Source organism: Sinocyclocheilus rhinocerous, unplaced genomic scaffold (assembly GCF_001515625.1).
Source record: "Sinocyclocheilus rhinocerous isolate Xijiao unplaced genomic scaffold, SAMN03320098_v1.1 scaffold314, whole genome shotgun sequence".
Lineage (NCBI taxonomy): Eukaryota > Metazoa > Chordata > Actinopteri > Cypriniformes > Cyprinidae > Sinocyclocheilus > Sinocyclocheilus rhinocerous.
Window position 1 is genome coordinate 2,104,444 of NW_015630021.1, and position 23,765 is coordinate 2,128,208.

General features: G+C 36.9%; 1 protein-coding gene across 1 annotated transcript in view; it reads right to left on the reverse strand.

Annotated features, from left to right (window-relative positions):
* Window positions 1-441: 441 nt before the first annotated feature.
* Window positions 442-23,765, reverse strand: part of LOC107739605 (probable phospholipid-transporting ATPase IIB) — a 42,468-nt gene continuing 19,144 nt past the window's right edge. The window contains exons 11-29 of the mRNA XM_016551765.1: window positions 19,173-19,333; window positions 18,885-19,027; window positions 18,548-18,660; window positions 15,351-15,605; window positions 11,437-11,598; window positions 10,921-11,013; window positions 8,768-8,851; window positions 6,237-6,407; window positions 5,774-5,872; window positions 5,604-5,693; window positions 5,368-5,512; window positions 5,117-5,181; window positions 4,396-4,551; window positions 4,149-4,213; window positions 3,919-4,027; window positions 3,708-3,765; window positions 1,997-2,200; window positions 1,135-1,167; window positions 442-820 (exon numbers count right to left, since the gene is read on the reverse strand). Coding sequence (XP_016407251.1) covers window positions 684-820; window positions 1,135-1,167; window positions 1,997-2,200; window positions 3,708-3,765; window positions 3,919-4,027; window positions 4,149-4,213; window positions 4,396-4,551; window positions 5,117-5,181; window positions 5,368-5,512; window positions 5,604-5,693; window positions 5,774-5,872; window positions 6,237-6,407; window positions 8,768-8,851; window positions 10,921-11,013; window positions 11,437-11,598; window positions 15,351-15,605; window positions 18,548-18,660; window positions 18,885-19,027; window positions 19,173-19,333 — 2,343 coding nt within the window. The 3' untranslated portion in view covers window positions 442-683. The remainder of the gene's footprint in view (window positions 821-1,134; window positions 1,168-1,996; window positions 2,201-3,707; window positions 3,766-3,918; window positions 4,028-4,148; window positions 4,214-4,395; window positions 4,552-5,116; window positions 5,182-5,367; window positions 5,513-5,603; window positions 5,694-5,773; window positions 5,873-6,236; window positions 6,408-8,767; window positions 8,852-10,920; window positions 11,014-11,436; window positions 11,599-15,350; window positions 15,606-18,547; window positions 18,661-18,884; window positions 19,028-19,172; window positions 19,334-23,765) is intronic.

Here is a 23,765-nt window from a genome sequence, read left to right on the forward strand (position 1 = left end):
CGGTAAGTAAAAAGTGACAGGTGTGGGTGCCTAAAACCCTTTGGCTTCTCTTTTATTTCTATCTTGACCTCTTTTTTGTGCTTTATCCTCTTCAAGTACTCAATACTACTCACCGTTTTATCCTAGAACTGTCCCACCATCTTTAAGTGCAGAAACATGATGAGCACAGAAACACTCATATTAGTTTATAATGGCAAAGTCAATATATATATATACAGGCATAAATCACATTATGTCACTGAAAAAGCATTCATGAAGCACACATAAACAGCATCGTAAAAGCACTTTCAGGCATTTGTAGCTAATGCTTAAAGTGATGGTTTTACTCAAAAATGAATGTTTGGTCATTATTTACTCACCCTCATGTCATTTCAAACATGTAGGAATTTCCTTCAAGATAAAACTCAAAAGCAGACGTTAAGATGGTGCAATTTTGAAACGTGACAGCCCTATGGTCACCGTTGTATGGAAAGGAGCAGAAACTTCTCTTTTTGTGTTTCCATAAAGGTTTAGAACAACATGAGGGTGGGTAAATGATGTTAGCTTGTTAATTTTTTGGTGAACTAACATCCAGCATTTAAAAAAAAGGAACAGATGAGTTTCAAAGTGTTTGATGTAGCAGTCACGTGTGCTTATTAATGTGTCAGGCACGCCTTTTGACACCATGTGACCATATGGAAAGTTCAGGAGGAGAGTTTGGAATAACTTGGTGGGGAGAATTTCCGCTTCAGATATTTGATGATGTAGAGCGGCAAACAGCTGACCAGTGTGATGACACACACCTTCCACAAGAACACCCGTGTCATGATAAACGAAAGATCTGAAGACAAACAAAACAGATTAATAAAACGTCAGGGTCAAACTGTTTATATTATCATCAAGGCGCCTTTTTCACACGTTATGAAAAAGAAGTCTGTTAGGCTGTGGATGAAGTGGATGGGATGCACTTCACCGATAGAATGTTCTGAAAAATGAGTGATCACGGGGTTAGGGCACATTTGAATGGCTCCTTCTCATCCAGGGGCCCACACCACACGAGACTGAAACCCGAGGGAGGAGAACGGACATGTTTGTGGAGACAGGAAATGATAGCTGGTGAAACAACAGAGTGAACACAGGGAAAGACAAACCTACCCAGGAAAGCTCCTAAGGTCACGCGACCTATGCCTGAGGCACAGTCACAAAACAGAGATGGAGAGAAAGAAGAAGAAAGAGCTTAAAAGCTGAAGTTATTGTACATCAGTCTGAACTAAATATGTGTGTTCGGTTTGAACACTGAAACCAGAGCCTATAGGACATCTGTTACAGAGGACATTTTCATTTATTTGGCCTTTTATTTAAGCTTAAGGGGAAACAGAGTAGGGAGGGAGGGAGCGAGGGAGGGAGGGAGGGAGAGAGAGAGAGAGAGAATTAAAAATGTACTATATAGCCAGACAGACAGGCAGATAAAACAATAAAGCGAAAGATAGACAGATAGATAGATAGATAGATATAGATAGATAAAAATGGCAGTGATAGAACATAACCATAGAACGATAGACAGATAGAACGATGGATAAAATGCTAGATAGAACAATAGACAGAATGATAGACAGAACGATAAATAGATAGAACAATAGCTAGATAGATGGAATAAACATTTTTATATTTTTGATTTGTTTAAATTTAAAAATGTTTGTTATTCACTTATTTTACATTTAAATAAAAAATAAATTAAAGGCAAAAAGTGTCAAATTTAAGAATAGATAGGCAATTAATAAATAAACTAAAAATAATATAAACAACAAATGAAAGAATGAATAAATAAATAAATGGGTAGGGAGGAAGGTAGACAGGTAAATAATATTCAAAAAGTATTTAAAACTACAAAAAAGGTATTGATATATGAACAAGTAAATAAATAAATGAAATAAAACAGAATTAAATTACATTAAAATAAAGTAAAAATATAAAATGAAATAAGAATGTTCAAAAAATGACTTGTGTCAGTTCTTACCGAAGTATTCGTTCAGGAAGGCGAGGGAAGCGAGGTAGCAGCCAAGACTGATAAGTTCGGCTACGACCATGAGCCAGTGCCAGGTGCGGACCATCAGTGCCACCATCAGCAGCTCCGTCAGGATCAGAGCAGTGAAGGAGATCGCCACCACATGCACAAACTCCTGATCGAACAGCACCAGGGCCCCGTACATCAGGATGCCCCCTGGTGGACAAACAGAGAATGTGTTTGAGATGAACCAACAAAGACTAAGATAAAGCTGTCAGTTTAGTGTTATAATGAGTATAAACACATGTGCATGAAACACGTTAGTAGTTAACAAATTAAACAGGGGAACAACTAACAATAAAAAAAAAAAGATCTGCTAGGGTCATTTAGACTGCAAGACCTGACAAATCCATAAGGTTTACTGATGTCCATCTAGAACGAGTTTCTTCCGTGATGAAGAAAGTTCTTGACCCTCGCTCACGGTCTGATCCCCCATTCACACATGAGTGCGTTGAGCTCTGACCGCTGCTCGCAAGGCTCCACGCTCACTCGGCTCCTCAGCCTACTGTAACCGTCTCTGCTTTCATTTTAATCATAAATGCCAGCGCAATCCAGCCTAATGGCCTCTAACTGATCACATAATTGCCTCTCTTCATACAGCGAACATTCCTCAGGGTTACTCTCTGGACTAAATGAAATCTTTGCTCATATTTCCCTGTTGTTCTTGTCTCTCTGTATTAAGGTTTAATTAAAAAGCAGGAGCTGTCAGACGGGGACACTGATCTCTTGCTCACTGTGTGGATCGATTTACAGTGCGGATAAGACAGCCGTGTGCGCGCGAGAGCTGGCAACGGTCCGAAAATCACATTCAAAAAAAGAGCTCCACTGAATTCACGGGAGACACGTTATATTGCACTTCAATGTTTATTTATCTGATGAAACGTTAACAGATTTATTTGTAAAGAACATCTGCTTGTGCCTGTTTATGGTTTAGTTTATATATGAGGTGTTATCTCAGATTGGACTGGCTTTTTTTTACGTTTACATTTCCCTTATATTTGTTCAGTAAATTTCTACTATTGAGACAATCCCTCTGGATCAACCTAGGCACAATGCTGGTAACTCATGCATCACTCCTCCTGGGGTTCCAACCTAATCCTAAAAGATTTTTTAATGTTTTTGAAAGAATTCTGTTACGTTCACCCCAAACTTTAAATAAAGTGTTTATATTTATATAGTACCATATTTTCAAAAATACACTGAACATGCCAATTGGGGGACAATCAAATGCTTCTGCACTGCAAGTAGACTAGCATCTGGATTGGTGACAACCAAAAATAGGTCAATTATTTTTTTCTTTTAAGTAAGAAATTATACAACACATTGTTATTAAAGAAAGGCTGGGTACCCTCAACTACCTTACGACAAACATCAAATACAACAAGAAATCCTGCTTATTAAAATGACCTGCTGTTTTTTGTTTGAATATCTAAAAAAGTAAAAATATTAATATAAGAACCTGAAGTATTGTTGCAACACTGAGAAAAATCACCCTTTTAAACATAAAAATTAAAAAGTCTGTGGCTCTAAGAATTCACAAGTTTTTTTGCAATGACTAGATCATGCCAAACAAAAACAAAAAACAACAACTGAGATGAGAGTAAAGGTTATTGGTGAGGTACAGTTTAAAGTCATACAAAAATATCACTGTTCATCCATTTACCTTGATATACACTTATCAAAACCCAAATCAGGAAGGTCTTAAAGGACAGGGAGCGACCCTAGTGGAGGGAAAACCAAAGTCAGCATCCCTGTCATGCAGCAAACACAAACTCATGCCTTCATTCCTGTAACTTATATCATGTGTATCATGCAGATACTCGAGCTGATGTTAGTTCTGGTCATTACTATTAAAAGGTTTGCTATATTGTTACCTTGGTGAGGTCTTTATAGAGTTCAGGATACAGCAGAGCCATCTCAGGCTTCACATCCTGGTCCAACACCAGAGAAAAGACAGGGAACATGGTGTAGATGGTGGCGTAACTAGAAACAAATAGGCATGAAGTTAGGAAATGTGACACATGTTTAAAGGCACTTATGGATGTCCAAAAATGCTGTGCAGGTAGGCAGCTCACTAGTTTTGTGAGAACCAGCCTTTACTTACCCCACCATGAGGAAACCTTGGTACAGTGGAACAGATGCGAAGTAGAAAATAGAGGAAAACACAGCCTGAGAAGAAAAGACACAAATTCAAATCAAGATATTAGCACTTCAAATCAAAAGGCTGCATAGCAGCAACATAAGTGTGTTGCTCTTTGTGTTGAGAGCAAACCAATTTACTGTAATGGTCACTATATCACTACAGAAGTGTAAATATACATGAGGTTCTTCACTCTTTGTGTGTATGTTACCTGCATGGTGGAGATGATCATCCCACGGTGCATGACAAACTGGCCCAGAGCTGCTGAGCGTTTGTAGCTGTTGCGGCCATGTACCATCAGCAGTCTGCCTATGTGCTTGAACTGGGTTATGGAGAAATCTGCTGCCAGAGACGCCTGCTTTCCCTCCTGAAACAACAGCTATGTTTAGTTTTAAATGACACTTCTACTTAATCAGACAGATTCTGAAATCATGAAACCTGTCATGAAACTTGTCAAGAACATGCCCGGATCATATTTTATCTAAAAAAATAAATAAAAATAAAATGTATGACTATTAAGATGATTTGCATTATGACATTATTTTCACAACGTTTATGCATATTTCTCCCATAAATTCTCGTTAACATAATGCCTAAAATTTGATTAAACAAATTATACAAATATATCGTGATATCAATTTTGGCCATATCGTCCAGCCCTATATTAAAATGCAAAATATAAATATTATCAACACTGCAATGAGATTATATTTAATTTAATAATATTAAATAAAAAAAACTTTATTACAGTAATGAGAATGTAACAAGTTTCAACAGTAAAGGGAATTACACCCCAAAAAAATTAAAAATAAAACACCTACACATTCTGGTAATGAGAATTTATTTGATATAAATATAATTAATTAAAGATGAATTGAAATAAAGTTACAGCAACAGGAAAAAACTATCTACATTAATGAGAAATACCTCACCTTCCCTTCAATACCGATACCACAGTCTGCTGCTTGGATCATGCTGACATCATTTCCTCCATCGCCTGAGCACAGAGATAAGAAAGATGATAGGGCGAAAACATGAGAAGACACTGTGAAGACAGTCATCTTTACCGCTCTCAAAGATTCATGTCCTTGGAGAGAGTTCAGTTTAAGTGGGTTTTGTCTCAGCTACTGGATGATGGGACTTAAAGCTCAACAGACTGAGGAGAGAAGTGGAGAGGACTGACCTATGGCACATGTTCTGTTGTCTGTATGTTGCTGTAACAATCGAACGATCTGAGCTTTCTGCGTGGGAGAGCAGCGACAGCAAACCACAGCGGGGCACTGACACGCCAGCTCCACAAATTCATGCTCATAGTAGCGCAGACAGACCTGATGGGCCACAAATAATCAGTGTGAAAAAATAAAAACTGATCATACATAATTTTGTTGAATATATAAGTTTTTATTTTTATTTTTTTACCTCCAGAGAGTCCCCTGATATGACCAGCGCACAGTCGTGTTTCCTTCTGAAAGAGTTCAGCTCCAGATGAGCCTCGCCCCTGTTGGACACCTGCCACAAAAACACCATAGAGCGTTCACACTAAATCCACTTCACTTAAAAATCCAAATCATCAGTGGTTCTGATCCTACCGGTCTGAAAACGTGGATGTTTTGATTTCTAGAAACTAAGTGGGAACTTTTGGCGATACATGTAGCAGTTTCCAGCTTGTCTCCGGTCAACATCCAGATCTGAAACATAAAGAAGAACCCAATATTAAACGTTAATATTACACTGTGCCTACACCGGACGCGACAGTTGTCACGTCGCGCCGCAACAGCTTGAGGCTGTCTACACTGGATGCGACAAAGTGACTGTTGCAAATCATTTGAAATTTGTGTCAGCACCTCATAAATAGAACAAGGCATCAGTTTACTGTCGGGGATTTGTCGTGTTGCGTCGCACCACGTCCAGTGTAGACAGCATCACTGATTATAATGGGTTCTACTGTATTTTGTCGCATCCGGTGTAGACACGATGTTAAATGCTCAACATGCCTATATAGGTATGGTGTTTGGGTGTTCACATATTTTTGGCCATCTATTGTATGTGTACCTTGATCCCAGCATTGCGGAGGAGCTCCAGTGTGGGCCGGACATCAGCCTGCAGCTGATCTTCCACTCCAGTGAGACACAGAAGCTCCATCTCTCTCTCCAGACTCTCCACCACTGCCGCCACCTTCAGAGCGCGATCGTGGATACTCAACTTCGCCTGATTATAACGACTCTAAACAGACAGAAATATGGATAAAATGTGTGATAAGTTAATAAGGATTTTAAACTTGCCTTGCTTTAATAGCAAAAATGCACATTGTTCTTTTAAACTTTCTATTCATGAAAGAAATTTGAAGGGAAAAAATGCATCACGGTTTCCACAAAAATATTAAGCAACTTTCAATGTTTCTTGAGCACCAAATCAGCATATTAGAAAGATTTCAGAAGGATCATGTGACACTGAAGACTGGTGTAATAACTGTTGAAAATTCAGCTTTGCCATCACAGGATTGTAATAATATTTCACAGTATCACTGTTTTTACTGTATTTTCTCAGCCTTGGTATAGCATTAGAAACTTTACAAAAACATTACAAATTCTTACAGACCCTAAACCTCTGAACAGTAGTGTATATTGGTTCTATATGCATAAAAGTGATTAAATATATTTTTCCGTGTGTTTGAAAAAATGTGTGAAAACATGCTGTGGTAGAAATTCCATCAACACACCTGACTTAAGTTAACCTGAGGCATCTCTGATTACACTTACGAATTTATACTATTTAGCACGTCTCTGGTGACACCCTGCTGAGTTGGACAGCGTCTTGCCCCTTTTGAACACTATCTCTCGGGACTAACATTTTTAGTGTTCCAATAACAGACAGATTTCAGACAATGCCTTTGAATATGCTTTAATCACAGCCAGGAAGGCCTCATAACCAATCAAAGAGAATCTCACCAACAAAAAGAGTACAACAGATTACAACCCCCACTCCTCCCTCCACCCTTACTGGCAAAGCAAACTTGGTTTTTGATTACTTCAGCTTGTTACTCAAGTCATGGGGTTGTTATGGTTATTATATTTAGACAGACGTCTAGCCGCCTTGTCCATATGCATCCGTTATTGCAACACACTAACTTTGGCCCAAAAGGTGGAGACATTTATTAGTCAAAACCATTCAAATATTAAGCCTGCAAGAAAAATAATTGTTAGTTATGATTAATTAAAAGATTTCCTTCACATTACCCCCTCTGATCGTTTCTCTTAGATGATCATCAACCTTCATTCATCAATTGAATTTGACATGCTTACATGTTTTACATGCTCTTTACCGAATCATCTAATTATAAGTCTTGCAGTGAGTAAAGTAGCAGTCGCTGGTAACATAAGTTTAAGCAGTGGCCAAAAACATTACCAAATACAGTGTGAAAGAAATTAGCAATCTAATAATCTAATCTAATGCTGATAAATTGTGCTTTAATGCCACCTGATATCTAATTTTCATGTTAGCCAATACTTATATTCCTTCTATCAACATCATAAGCTGGAATGAAAATACAACCAATTTGATCACATACATATATGTGACCCTGAACCACAAAACCAGTCATAAGGGTCAATTTTTTGAAATTGAGATTTATACATCAACTGAAAGCTGAATAAATAAGCTTTCCACTGATGCATGGTCAGGATATGTCAGGATAGGACAATATTTGGCCGAGATACAACTATTTGAAAATCTGGAATCTGAGGGTGCAAGAAAATCTAAATATTGAAAAAAAAAATCGCCTTTAAAGTTGTCCAAATTAAGTCCTTAGCAATGCATATTACTAATGATAAAACATTTTTGATATATTTACGGTAGGAAATGTTCAAAATATCTTAACGGAACATGATCTTTACTTAATATCCAAATGATTTTTGGCATTAAAAAAAAAATCTTTAATTTTGACCCATACAATGTATTTTTGGCTATTGCTACAAATATGCCTGTGCTACTTATGACTGGTTTTGTGGTCCAGGGTCACATATCATCTTCTGTCAACATTTATCCAGAGCCATTCTAATTTTAGAAATGTTACAATTTTTACAAATTCAAAATTTTGTTTTCAAGCAATGGAAAAAAATAAATAAATAAAAAATAAATAAAAAAGAATACCCCACAGTAAATAGCAATTTAACTACAGTAGACCTTTTACAGAGTCAATTTTTAGTATCTTCTGCTGGGTTCAAAGGTCATATTGTTCTATTAGGAAATGAACAAGTTGATAATGCAGCAAAGTAAGCTATCAGTTTGGGTATAGAATGTCAAATCCTTTGTCCAAATCCATCTTTTAAAATGATCTTTTATTGCATTTTATTTATTACACAAAACAAATTAGATCTACTAGTCAACAATGACTGTTTGCTTAAAATGATGGTTCTTCTGTCAGAGCACAAAAATCACAACTTTACACCATTTCAGAGCAAATCCATGAATATTGATAAGTTGAAAATGATCAAGGAACATATTTTAAACTATATCACTATATATGAACCATATATTAATTTATTTAACTTACTGAGGGTGGAAATACAGCTGGTTTATCATACCTCAAAGTCCTGGTATTGCTCTTCAGTCAGTGATTTCTTAGCCACCACCAGTGTCCGCAGGCCCTCTCTGGCCATGTTCCCGCACTGAGACAACATAATGCAACACACAACTACAGTTACATCAGCTACAGCCATGTCGTGTGAGTGGTTGTGTATTAGACTGTGAACTCAATTGGTATACAGAAAGCATGAGAACAAAGATATAAACAATGCTTTTAACACAACTGTATTTACTGGAAACATCAAAACACTGTCACGCAAATAGAGATATGCAAACAAATAAACACACACAGGAAGGATCAATCGTGAAAAATACAACAGTGCCTGTGGGAATCTTTGAGCAGACTGAAAAATGTGGTGCAGCAGTTTAAATTTGATATGAAAATCCAACAGGCGAAAGCGATGCAGTGATTACTTATTGACCTGTCCTTATAGCAGCGTCTCACATATACACACATAGCGCATCGTGAACAGACCGATGAGGATTATGACATGATGCTCCCAGTCATATGCCTTTATTGAGGTCATTCATTAATTAATAAGCCTCATCTCCGCCCCTCATCGACTGCATATTGTCAATACAATTGTAATCATCAAAGCAAGAAATGCATGTGTGATGATGGGCTGAGCAGATTGTCCTTGATCACAGAGGCTAGGACAAGCCGACCTGTTTGTCATGCTTAGCGCTACCTTATCAAATGTGTTGATTTTTAATTCAACAGGGATCTGTTCATAAAGTCATTCCTACAAGGGATTCAATACCAAAAACACTGGCGGTACCTACTGAGGAAGTGAGTTGGAATGACAGACATATGGGAACTGGGGCAATACGTTGTCATATATTACGCATTTTCTCGTTTATACTATAAATGTGTAACTGTAATATGTATATACACTACTGTTCAGAAGTTTGGAGATGTTTTGATGTTTTTGAAAGTCTCACCAAGGCTGCATTTATTTGATCAAAAATACAGTAAAGACAGTAAAATATTTTATAAATTTTTTCTATTTTAATATATTTTAAAATGGAATTTATTCCTGTGATGGCAAAGCTGAATTTCAGAAGCCATTACTCCAGTCTTCAGTGTCACATGATCCTTCAGAAATCATTCTCTTAAACTGATCTGGTGAAAATGATCGATGTTGAAAACAGTTGTGCTGCTTAATATTTTAGTGGTAACAGTGATTCTTTTTTTTCCAGGATTCTTTGATGAAGAATTCCATAAAAAAAACAACAGTATTGTTGAAATACTTTTTTTTTTTTGTAAGCGTATAAACAATGTCTTGACTGTCACAAAAAGATGTTACTGACTCCAAACCTTTAGACTTGTGTAAGTTCGTCTACCAAGATCTTCTTATATTTATTTTTTATTTTATTACATCGGGATTCTTCGCTGAATACAAAGTTACAAAGAATAAAAAATTCCTACTGACCCCAAACTTTTGAACGGTAGTGTAAGTATATAACTTTATTTCGTACATTGTGGTTTCTTAATTTTTTGTCATAACTGCCTTATTTTCTATTTTTTTATTTTACTGAAATTGTGACAACTAACACCAGTCAACACTACATCCAAATTTGTGAGTATCTCTTAATCTGGTGACATTTTTCTTCTTCTTTTTTGTTTTTGTGTGGATAAATTACATTTGAGGAACAAATATAAAGGTACTGCATATTTTGATTGCTTTTACTGCCATTTGATACCCACACACACACACACACACACACACACAAAGACAGATTATGAATCGGATACAAAAACAATTAAAAATGCAAATAAACAAAACAAAACAAAACACAAAGAAGGGTCACAGAAACAGACAATTAGATTTATTCATAAGCTCACCAACCCACACGAAAAAGCAGAATGCCTATTTTCTCATCAACAATGGTTCAAGCATTCTTACCTCCTCCTCCAGCCAATCATTGTACTGTACAATGCTCGCCATAGCAACATCAGCCCCTTTCATGTAAAATGTGATGTCGCCCGTAGCCGGATACAAAAACAATTAAAAATGCAAGTAAACAAAACAAAACAAAACACAAAGAAGGGTCACAGAAACAGACAATTAGATTTATTCATAAGCTCACCAACCCACACGAAAAAGCAGAATGCCTATTTTCTCATCAACAATGGTTCAAGCATTCTTACCTCCTCCTCCAGCCAATCATTGTACTGTACAATGCTCGCCATAGCAACATCAGCCCCTTTCATGTAAAATGTGATGTCGCCCGTAGCCTCCTCCTGAAACACAATCAGTTCAATAGAGAACACTTAAAAACATATCCAAATCATGTCTAAATCATTAGCATGTCCAAATGTGGAGCACAAAATCACACAGATGGCACATGGAGCCCTAAAGTTATCAGTAAATAAGAAGACAAACAGAGATGATCTGCATAAACGCATGTCAAAAGCTTAGTCACAAATACTCTTATGCATGCACTGTAGCAGACAAACAAACATGACACACTCAAGTACACAGAGTCCTGAAGTATATAATAGCTTACTCAACAAAGGCTAAAGGACACAAAGCCAGACTACAGAGGAAACAAGTTCAAACGTGCACACATTTTCACATTCTCTCCAGATGTTTTTACAGTGTTTGAAATTAGAGAAATATGTAATTCTGAAAACATACAAACACACTTGCAGTTGGATACGCACCCTGACAATAATGCCCATGCGCTTGCTCTCAGAGGTGAAGGGGAAGATCTGGAGGATGTAATAGGTCAAGATGTGTCCGGCTGGGGTCTTCAACTGGAGGGACGTCAGGTCTCTGTTCACCAGAGTCAAACCCACACTCTCAGTCCAGCGCACCAGAGCCACCTACACAACATGTGAAAGAACGATTTGTTGTCAAAAGGTCTGTTTTTGTGACCAGTTACATGCAACTTTTTGCTCTCAATGATCAGATAATCTTTAAAGACCTGGGTATATTTATAGTCTTTTATAATATGGCTGATGATTAGATTTAAAAATTAATAACTAAAATGTAAAAATTTGAACATAAATAAAATAGATCAATAGGTAGATAGATAGGTAAATAATATTCAAAAGTATTATAAATGAAAAAACTAATAAATTATTATATGAATAAAATAAAGTAAAACCATAAAATAAAATCTGAATCATACAGGTATTTATTGCCAAATGTGCTTACACACACACGGAATTTGTCTTGATGACAAAAGCTTCCAGTGACAGAGAAAACAGTACATTAAATAAAATAAAACAAAAAAGAAATAAATCAAAATAAAATAAAATAATTTGGTTTTCTTTCAAAAACATCTGAGGCATTTACATTTATATAGACAAAGTTTTAGGATTCAAAAGGTCACTAATGAAATTTCCGAAAATAAAATTTAAGACATTGATCATGTGAATTAATGTAAAGTCAGATTTTCTTGTTTAACACTGAAGCACAACATCCTGTTTGGATCATTCTCAAATCATGCTGGACAGTGCTTCTGCCAGTAAATCCAAATACAGAGACATTCTATAATCCATGTTAATAATTCAACTTCCTGCTCTAGTTGAAATATGCCAATATTATATAGTTGAGTTATGCTGACAATAGGATTTATATAAAAATTGCATGAAATTGGAAAAGATAGTAATAAATTATATAAAATCTTGATCAGTTGTGTCTCAGACTACTTGACCCCACTGCATGCACTGTTTATCTCAAGACTGAAAGATAATAACCATCCATGCAAATTATGCCATTAAAATCCTCTGCCGCTCTGTGATTACAACTGCTTTCTTTGCTCTTACACACATCAGAACACAGCTAGAACATGGCAGTTCATGGCATTTCAATGTGATATCACTAATTAGCCAGTCTTCTATAAACCTGACAGTGCTAAATGATGCCCTCAAGAGCACACACACGTGCGCACACACACACACAAAAGTAACTCAGGTGGTGGGGAAATGCCTTCAGGAGACGAGCAGGGAACTGTTTTACGACACAGGGGAGAGCCTTTAATACACTCTATCAATCATTTCAGCAGTACAGGAAGAAAAGCTGTAATCATAAACCAAGATCACTGTGCCTTCAAGAAGCAGAGAGGATTGAAACCGCACCATGTGACCTACGACCACAAATGAAGACGTGGCTGTTATTTAATAAAGAGACCAGATGTGACAGGAAATATGATATGACGTCATAAAGAAGGCAAAGTGGAGATGGTTTTATCTGACAGAGCAGTTTCATCCAGGAATATGCTGAGAGAAGTTTATCTGAATTCTATCTTTCGCTTTTCGTTATTATAACAGTGTATTATTTCACACTTTTTGAGCAATGACTTTTCATGACTTTTCCAGTTGTTTGATTACTGGCTTTTTAAAAATAACTTTCTAAAGATTGCACTCACAAAGAACAATTTCTTGCATTATCTATCATACATTTTATAGCAAGTTATTTATTTATTATAAATGATTAAATATTGTTATTAATTATTAAATTGTCTAGGCCTGGAAATCACAATTGTAAAATTCACATTTAATTTAAAAATTCATATTACAAATTCCATTTCCCAATTACAGATTTTAAATTCAAAAATCGAATCATTCTGTTAATCAAAAGCAGACTAAGAATGCATCCACTTTAACCTCATTCTAACAAAAAACCTCATTCTGAAAGAATTGAACATGCCATAACTCTCCTGTCCGAGTGGCCCATCTTTTTGTGACAACTTCTATTTAATAGGCTAAAGGTTAGAGGTCAATACTATATTTTTCCTAGAAGAAGCAAAGGTCAACAGCCAATAAACACTGTCATCTCATCTGAATAAGCCAAAACCACTAATAAAACCATCAGTGAACTTCTATTACCCCTCATAAGTAAAACTTCATTATCGGACATAACAAACGGACTTGCTCATGAGAATGTCCGATCATTAAAGGTCATAATAAACCTCTGACCCTTGACACTCTGGGGTCAAAGGTCACAAATGACTTCAAGTAAGTGTGCCGAAAGGCATCTGGGATATTCAATCTCTGAACTCGGCTCTCTTTAGGAATATTATCGCTATGCATCTGTCATATTAAAGGCGAGCACACAGACACAGGCACAGATGAGAGTGACACGTAGAGAAAGACTAGTGTTAACCGCTAGTCTCTCCGAGAAAATTAAATATTGATCAATCCCGGAGTGAAGACGTTGGAGAGATAAGACCTGGGCATTAAAGAAAATAAATAAGTAGACACATCAAGGGAGAAGAGAGGACAGGCAATTCCACTAAAGAGGGAGATGGACAGATTTCTTGTTCCTTTTATCACTCTCAAAAGATATCTACGTCTACAGAAGGTCCTGAAGAAAAAGATGCTTGGTCTGTATAAAGGAAAAATGAAAGAGCACCAGAATATTCTCAGTTTATATAATGACTGGCGCATTGTCTTGAAAACGATCAATGCTTTGAAAACGACTGCTCTTCATTAGTTCATCTTCATTAGATCCTGCAAGGGAACAGCAAACATTGCATAGAATTAGTTCACCTAAACACGAAAATGTTGTTATCACTTACTTACTCACCCACGTTGTTCAGAACGGATATGGTTTTCTTTATTCCATAGACAACAAAATAGAAATGCTTCACAAAATGTGAAGCTCCGAAAATGACAAAAAGCAATATAAAAATATCATATGCTAATGAAAATTTATGCAATAGGTTATACTTTGGTATACCTCGGTTTCATATGGATTACTGTTACAATAATTTAATGGTGTTTTTTTGGTCATTTTTGGAGACTTGCATTGTATGATGAAAAGCAATGCCAAACATTCTGCTAAATTTCATCTTTTGTGTTCCACAGAAGAAAGAAAGTCAAACAGGTTTGGAAGATTATGAGAGTGAGTAATTGATGACAAAAATTAAATTTTTGGGTGAATTATACCTCCAATTCGAACCTCAAACAACTCTTCATTCCCCTCCATTAAAAATATATTTAACTATAACGAGTCTGACGTTTCCCTCCATCTATTTGAGGACCGTTACCTTTGTGACATATGTTTGGCCTCAATGCCTTTTCTGCCATTTATTTAGTGCTTTTCTTACCAACAACTCATTCAAAATATTGTTGCTCTACAACGGATCTATAAATATCTACGATCTCTCAACACAAATGATGACCGAGTCCTTCCTGGTGTGTGACCTACCCCTGCCCCCTCTGCTTCTGATATTTATTGAGCCCTCTCAGATTTCTCAACTAACACAGAGTCTATATTACCATCCAATAAGGCAGTAAATTCAAGGCTAAAGTGGGGGAGTCATAAATACTAAAGCAGCGATATATAGGATTACACCGTTAGAGGAATGAGGAGACCAGTGTCAATGCAATCTATCTGAATTCTAAATAAAATAAATAGAAATAAAAAAGAAAATAATGTCCTGTTTTTTCGGTTTTTTTTGTTGCTAAAACCGCTCAAGCAGAAAAAAACATAAGTTGGTAAAGAGAGGTAAAATACTAAATACAAAACATAACGCAAAATTTTTTAATTTTTAAAAAAAATTTTGACTCCATAAATAAGTAAACAACTTATTAAATAAATAAATAGAACATCCCATCGTTCTTACCTCATCAGGACTGGAGGCCTGGTAAGTGCGGTTGTCGTCACTGAAGTCCTGGTCAGCCTCTGTACTCTCTGGCTCCGTGCTGACACCATTAACACGGGATTCGTACACCGGTGTAACATTGTGGCAGAGGGCGATGGCTTTCACGGCCTCATGGATCCGGCTACTCACGCTCTTGCGGACCTTTGGTGCAGGTGGCTGTGGTTTACGAGAGGGTGTTGAACTCGCACTATTGCCATTAGACTGCGCCGAGCTCACCTGGAAAGACACAATTTTGAAATAACAAGAGTGTGCCTTAACTTCAGAAATAACATCACTTGCACACCAAGGCTGCATTTATTTGATCAATAATAAAGTAATACTGTGAAATATTAATATAACTGAAAACAGCCGTTTTCTACATCAATATATTTTAAAATGTAATGTATTTCTGTGATGGCAATGCTGAATTTCCAGCAGCCGTTCCTCCAGTCTTCAATGTCACATGATCTTATAGAGATCATTCTAATATGCTGGTGCTCAAGAAACAGTGTTGAAAACAGCTTAAAGGGATAGTTCACCCAAAAATGAAAATTTTATGTTTATCTGCTTACCCCCAGGGCATCCAAGATGTAGGTGACTTTGTTTCTTCAGTAGAACACAAACGAAGATTTTTAACACAAACCGTTGCAGTCTGTCAGTCTTATAATGGAGGTGAATGGGAATCACGACTTTGAGAGTAAAAAAAACATACACAAACAAAACCAAATTAAACCCTGTGGCTCATGACGATACATTGATGTGTAAAGACACAAAATGATCGGTCTGTGCAAGAAACTGAACAGTATTTATATCGTTTTTTTACCTCTGATTCACGCAATGTCCGAACTGTTCAAACTGTCCTGAGCGGCGTTGCGTCCTCCTGAGCGCGTTCTCAACAGCAGGCGCGTGAGGCGTCGTCTTCTTCTTCTTGCTTTACGGCGGATTGCAAACTTATAAGTGCATTACCGCCACCTATCTCTCAAGTGGACCATTGACACTCCTAATTGAGATTGTCGATAGACGTGTCAATGGTCCATTTGAGAGATAGGTGGTGGTAATGCACTTATAAGTCTGCGATCCGCCTGCTGTTGAGAACGTGCTCAGGAGGACGCGACGCCGCTCAGGACAGTTCGAACTCAGAGGTAAAAAGAGGTATAAATACTGTTCAGTTTCTTGCACAGACTGATCGTTTTGTGTCTTTACACATCAATGTATCGTCACGAGCCGCAGGGTTTAATTTGGTTTTGTTTGTGTATGTTTTTTTTTACTCTCAAAGCCTGTGATTCCCATTCACCTCCATTATATGACTGACAGACTGCAACGGTTTGTGTTAAAAATCTTCGTTTGCGTTCTACTGAAGAAACAAAGTCACCTACATCTTGGATGCCCTGGAGGTAAGCAGATAAACATCAAATTTAAATTTTTGGGTGAACTATCCCTTTAATATTTTTGTGGAATTTTTAAGCGTTGTTTAATGCATAGAAAAAGAACAGAATTAATTTGAAATAAAAAAAAATTTCTGTGACAATTTAAGTCATCCTTTCCTTTCACTAACAGGAAGAGATATTTGTTTCAAAAAGGGATTCAGCCCAACACATAAAAATCAGTTAAATGATGAAGTTATGTCAGAAAAGCGTGAAGATTTCATCAGTGTCTCCCCACACAACGAAGGAATCCCACCCTGACTCTGAAACTTATCAATTTACATAAGCACCACTGTGAGTCTTTTTGTGTGTGTGTGTGTGTGTGTGTGTTTGACAGGGGTTGCTGTGCTCCACTGGAGCAGGAGATTTCTCTTGATGAACTCCTCTTTCCTCAGAGCTCTGCCGAGGGGAAGAGATGACAACCTGCACACAGCCTTCAAATCGCAGATGCAGGTACTTACAAATTTGAGAGAGTGAGCCAGCAGTGAGGTGTTTTTAAGTTAGGTTCCTGATTTGACAATCTGAATATGTATATAAATGCACAGTAAATGTGTGATTAGATAAATGTACAGTCAGCCAGTTGTAAACAGGCATGACATATTGACTGGAATTAAACATGTCCCCTATTTTTACATTTAGATTATATTTGCTGTTATCTAATGCTGGCTTAATCTAAAAAAAAAAAACACTAATAATTTCATAACATTGTTAACTGTAATATTTAACAAATCTAAAAAAGAATATCCATTTTATAGTGTACATTATAAATGTTGTGATGTCTAAATTCACTTGTAGAATTTAAAATAACAGATTAAAAAAAAATGTTTTATTTTTATTTTGAAAAAATAAGATAATTTTAATATTGGCCATTTATCGGTTATCAGACATAACACGAAAATAATTATCAGCTTATTGGCATTAGTAAGAATTTTAATATTGGTGTTTTCTCTAAATTAATCTTTTACTTTTATCTCATATAAGTCATACAAGTGTTTACATTTACATTTCTACACTATTCGAAGGTCCTGCTTCTCTCTGAATTTTCTCAACTTCATATTAACTCAAGTTTAGTGCCACAAAAATGACATACTTCATTTTATGGAAAGCTAAGAACGCTATTATAGATCCACAAAAAGCTTGCAAACTGAAGGTTTTAAAATGAACCACATTGTCTACATATGAATATCAAATTTTGACATTTCAAAACACAATTTGAGTTCAAAATCCCAGTTGGACAGGCAAGATCTGTCTGTACACTCACCCTGTCTCAAATAAGACGATGGGGTTTGCTCTCTACAAAACAACAGCTGTTTTTAATAGTCATTTCTTTATACTCATAACACTCCAGAGAGAATCTGAGCTATAACTGCCTCGTGTACACCAAAGCATGTTAAGCTGTAAATTACATTATGTTTATTGATTCCTGTCAAACTCAATTTCACACAAGTTGTTGGACACGGACTCTGACACGTCCTGAGGGGGGGATATAATAAGGCTATGATCGCTCATATCATGGGTACATTTCAAACCTGCCTGCCACTCCATCATCACAGTAATGAAGGACCGTGAAGCATGAAAATCAATTGTTACTGTGGCTTTAACATTGTGTCACCCAGATGTTGGCACAAAAGACACACACACACACACACCAAAGACGACAGCAGTTTGTGAAGAATGTGAAGCTCCTTAAGCTTTCACTATAGTGAAAGCGAATGTCTTAACAGTGATGTATAATGTGATGCATGTCAGTCACACCTGAGCATAAGACTGGATGATGTGACTCTGGATCTCATCCATAGTGTCTGTTCCATATGACACAGTACCGAGATGGAGGCGCTTGAAGACCATCTCATTCTGGGTCAGAGTGCCTGGAAAAACAGCACACAAAGATTAAGATCAGGAGAAAAATCAATAGTTATTATAAAGCTTTGGATGGGCAGAGTGGTTTCAACACAAAGAAAGAGGGAGGAAATAAAACAAGGAAGGAAGAGAGAGAGAGAGAGAGAGAGAGAGAGAGAGGGAGATAGGAAAATCTAAAGATTTAAAGGAATAGCAAATAACAAAATTAAATAAAAAAATATAAATAAAATACCTGTTTTGTCTGTAAGCAGGTAGACCAAACGACCAAGTTCTTCTGGGATGGTGCTTGTCCGAACCACAGTACCTGGAATATTCTCATCCCTCATAATCATCCAGCCGTACGCTGACTTCCCCATGTCCAGGTTTACTCTTAGACTACACACACACACACACACACACACACATTCATAAATTTCATTCTAAAATATGTTTGTTCTTCTCATTTCACACTGCTGAAGCTTTGAAGATTCTGCTGTAATATTTTCACAGAGTAATCTGGGTGATAATTTTCTAAACATACCTGATGGGGATGATGTATGAAAATAAAACCACGAAACGGAACAGGTTTCGGAACCAGGGCCCAAGAAATCCCTGCAAAGCCACCATAACAACAGACAGAACCACCTGAGCCAGGAACAGAGCTTTTGTTAGGCGGTTTAACTCCAGGTCCAACAGCCCCACCTGCAGAGGAAGAGATGAGAATAATGTCTGAGAATAGATGAGAATAGTCTGATATGCATCAAATTTGAATATTTTTTTTTATGCTTAAACAAGTGTTTAAAATTACATTTTAGTCAACAAGTAAGAGATAATGTACATTCAGGTGGTCATTATCTATTTAAATCAACTTGTGAGGGTGTATTTTTCAATAAATATTGGCTGACTGTACATTATTATGTGTATAACATAGCTGTTGATCCCTCATTAAATGTATAAATGGGCATGAAATTCTGATTTAAGTATTTTATTTACTGATTTAAGTGTTTTAATATGTGAAAATAAGCCATAATGTGATAGGTGAATGAAACTAGTCAATTATACATATTTGTATGTTATGCCACTGACCAATCAGAATTAAGTACTTAAAGGATTAGTTCAATTCCAGAATGAAAATTTCCTGATAATTTACTCACCCCTATGTCATTCGTTTATGTCTTTCTTTCTTCAGTCGCAAAGAAATTAAAGGGTTAGTTCACCCAAAAATGAAAATTAGGCTGTGTTTTACTTACCCCAGAGGCATCCTAGGTGTATATGACTTTCTTCTTTCAGACGAATCCAGTCGGAGTTATATTAAATATTGTCCTGGCTATTCCAAACTCTATATAAGGTTCTTGAGGAAAACATTCCAGGATTTTTCTCCATATAATGGACTTCAATGGGAACCATAAACCAATAAACATTTATATACTTTTTAACCCCAAATGCTCATCTTGCACTAGCTCGTCTTTACGCATTACGTAGTCACGTTGGAAAGGTCACGCGTGACGTAGGCGGTAGTACCACCCCGTGTTTACAAAGCGAACCTGCAAAGAAAGTCAAATGCCCTTTACAAAAAAAGATAAAACAACGATGATGGATGATTGTTAAGTTGGAGGATAAATTGAGACGGAGTTTTTCGCCCCATCATAACTTTTTGAACTGTAGTACACAGACAAAGAGCTAACTGCGTGTGACCTTTCTAACATGATTACGTCATGTGTGAATTTGCGGACGTGCATCGCAGAGCTAGAGCAAGACGAGCATTTATGGTTAAAAAGTATATAAATGTAATTTTTTTTTTTTGAAATTGACTACTCATTTCGCTAGATTAGACCCTTATTCCTCGGCTGGAATCGTGTAGAGCCCTTTGAAGCTGCACTGAAACTGCAATTTGGACCTTCAACCCGTTGGTTCCCATTGAAGTCTATTATATGGAGAAAAAACCTGGAATGTTTTCCTCAAAAACATTAATTTCTTTGCGACTGAAGAAAGAAAGACATGAACATCTTGGATGACATGGGGGTGAGTAAATGATCAGGAAATTTTTATTCTGGAAGTGAACTAATCCTGTAAGTAATTTAAGAATAGTAAATACATATTGAAATATTCAAAAATAATTAGTAATGAATATTCTTAGGGAAACATATTTATTTATCATTTTCATTGGTTGTTTAGAACACACTCCAAAAAAGTTCCCAAAATGAATGAGTGGTTGATTTGGTTGAAGCGCTCTTATCCAAAGCATGTGATATCCCCTCTAAGAACAAGAACCTTGAGGGCTCCTCTTATCTGGAGTGATCCGAAATGTTACTCTTATGAAAAATAAAACAACCTGCCTATAAGCCAGCACTGATCAATGCCCCCAGGCCTGTTCCAGACTGCAGACCTTTCTCATGCTAATAGTGTATGTGGAGGAGAGAAGAGATGAGAGGCATTTAACCAAGAAGCCCACTGCTGTTGTCGTCTCTCTGTGAAAAGCACAGGAGGCAAAACCGGAAAAATAAAAGCAGAGCGCCTCTTCATAGAAACGGCCCCCTGACAAAAGAGCTGGAGTTTTCCCCTTTTACTCTCAAGTATGTCCCCTCAGCCAATGGAATATGTGGGAAAATGATGTCAAAAAAAAAGTTTTTCTTGTTTCCCTCTGGCGAGGGCCGACAACGTGGCCTGCGCGAAAACACTGTGGTCTTTCATCTAGGCAGCGCGCTAATAAAAACAGCAACACATAACACCGTCCCCTGAGAAAAGATCTCTGCGTGAAAGGGAGGGGGAGGGGGGGTGGACAAATTGAACAGAAAAGACAAAAAACAAAAAATGCAAGCAAAATTAATCCCCCAACTGGCTATGGCCCCCAGTCCCTGGAGGACTGAGTAAACTGGGAGACACTGGGAGAGAAGAGCTGCTGTCTGATTTATCAGCTGTAGTTTAAAACCCCTCCAATAGCCTGCTGCCCCACTCCGAGCTTCATGCTTCAGCTAGTGAGCAAAAAGGGGGGAATGGAAGGATTAAAATGAAGAAAAATTAAGACAGAAGACATAGTTCCCCAGCTGAAAGGGAGGAATCCCCTTTTATGGGGGCAAAACAATGCAGAGGCTGAATTTTGCAAAGCTGGCCAGGGATCGGGTGAAGCCGTTATTCATTCAGCCCGAAAGGAAAAAGCGACTCAATTACCTCAAGCTGAAGATGCTATCAATGAATCAAGAGTGCATATTTTACTCTATTCATCCGGGCCTCGTTTAAAGTGAAAGGAATGATTCAACCTGCCCTCGCTGCCTGTATGTTTTGTGTGTGAAATTTGATGACGACTTTGTGCATGTATAATGAATATTCATTGGTTGAAATCCATCAAGTATACAGAGGCTGTTACAACAATATGGCATTATACTAGTGCTCCAGAAACTGGATATGCAATACAGATAAATGGAACATGCCATCCACTGTGCAAGACCGCTGACAAGGCCTTGAGAATTTCTTCACTTTACCAAACAAACTTATCAACTAAAATTATCAGCATTAAACAGAATTTTTACTCACTCTCCTTCCAGGAATGTTGCGGAAAAAATAAAAATAAAATAAATAATAATAAAAAAATAAATCTAACTGAGCTTCTACATTGCTTAACATAAAATAGATATAAAAAAATCCAATGAAGCCTCCACTTATATACTTATAAATAAAACGCATCTGAGCATCTACAATTGCTTAAAATACTAAAATATAACAGAGATTATAACACTTCAAGTAGTGAGCAGTGTCTGGTCAGCGAAGAGGGTTGTTCAACCCTTTGTCACATCCTTCAGACCACCAAGGTTTCGATCCTCAAAGAGAATATCGCTCCATATTACGACAATGACAGACACACACACACCATGTAAAGTGATAGCTTATGTGCTGTCAGCAGCTTCTAGTGAGAGCTTAGTTCAAGGAATGTCACAACAGATTATAAGAGGCGAAAACGTTCTCAGTGACTTTCGCCGAGTCGTATCGACTTTCCCGCCCCGTCTCGTTCCCTGTATTGGCACCTCTGACATCATCTCCTTGAGATATTGAATTCCACTCTCACACACAGAACATGGTAGAGCTATGAGCTCCGCCAAAGCTACTGCTATCACACACATCTTGCAGCATCCATGACAGGGTATGAAACACTTCATGACATGAAGAATAGTGGTTAACCAATATGGGTTTCTCGGCTGGTTTTTGTGACAGGCTGATGATAAGCTAATAAAATGATGTACACAAATTCGATAAAATTAAATGCACTTAATATATTTTAATAAACTTAATAAATTTAATTAAAACATTTGCATCAATATTTACTCTAAAGTTGCTCAAAAATATTTCAAACAGAAAAACCACATCAAGCATTAACAAATCTGACAGTAGAGCGAGCCAAATGATATTGCCAAAACGATGACAGTTTTCACACGTTTCCCCAAACACTCTCCTCTTCTGCCTTTAGATTAAAAAAAATAGAAATAATATAGATGCTGAGCCAATTTTGCCATGTCAGGGTAATTGGGATGACCAAATAATGTTTGTATCTTATGTTTTGACAGCCCTACAATGTTTACACTTCTTAAAGAAATTAATCTACAATTAGTTCATTTATAGCTGACTTTTCATATTTAAACAATATTAAACTATAATAAGTAGAATACAGCACTTTAACGTCAACAAAATTACATCTGATTTCAGACATAGCACTACGTACTGTCTTTAGATAAAGCAAGTCATAGGGTTGTGATGACAGTGATGAAATTTTCCCACCAGTTAATCGACGTGTGACAACACCAATAATACCGGTATCACACTCTTTTCCTCGCTTTCCTTCCCTTTTAAATAGCTTATAAATGCCAGTGCACATTTTACTTTCACTTTCAAATTAGCGACAATTCTGCATCAATTGCTCGAATGGATACAACAAAACAGTACGACGACAAACTCACTTATATTAAACATAGAACTATTATTAAAAGGGTCATATGATGCTGCTAAAAAGAACATTATTTTGTGTATTTGGTCTAATGAAATGTGTTTATGCGGTTTAATAATACTTTAATGTTTCAGATCATCAAACAAACTTAAATATTAGTAAAAGATAACACAAGTGAACACAACATGCAGTTTTTAAATG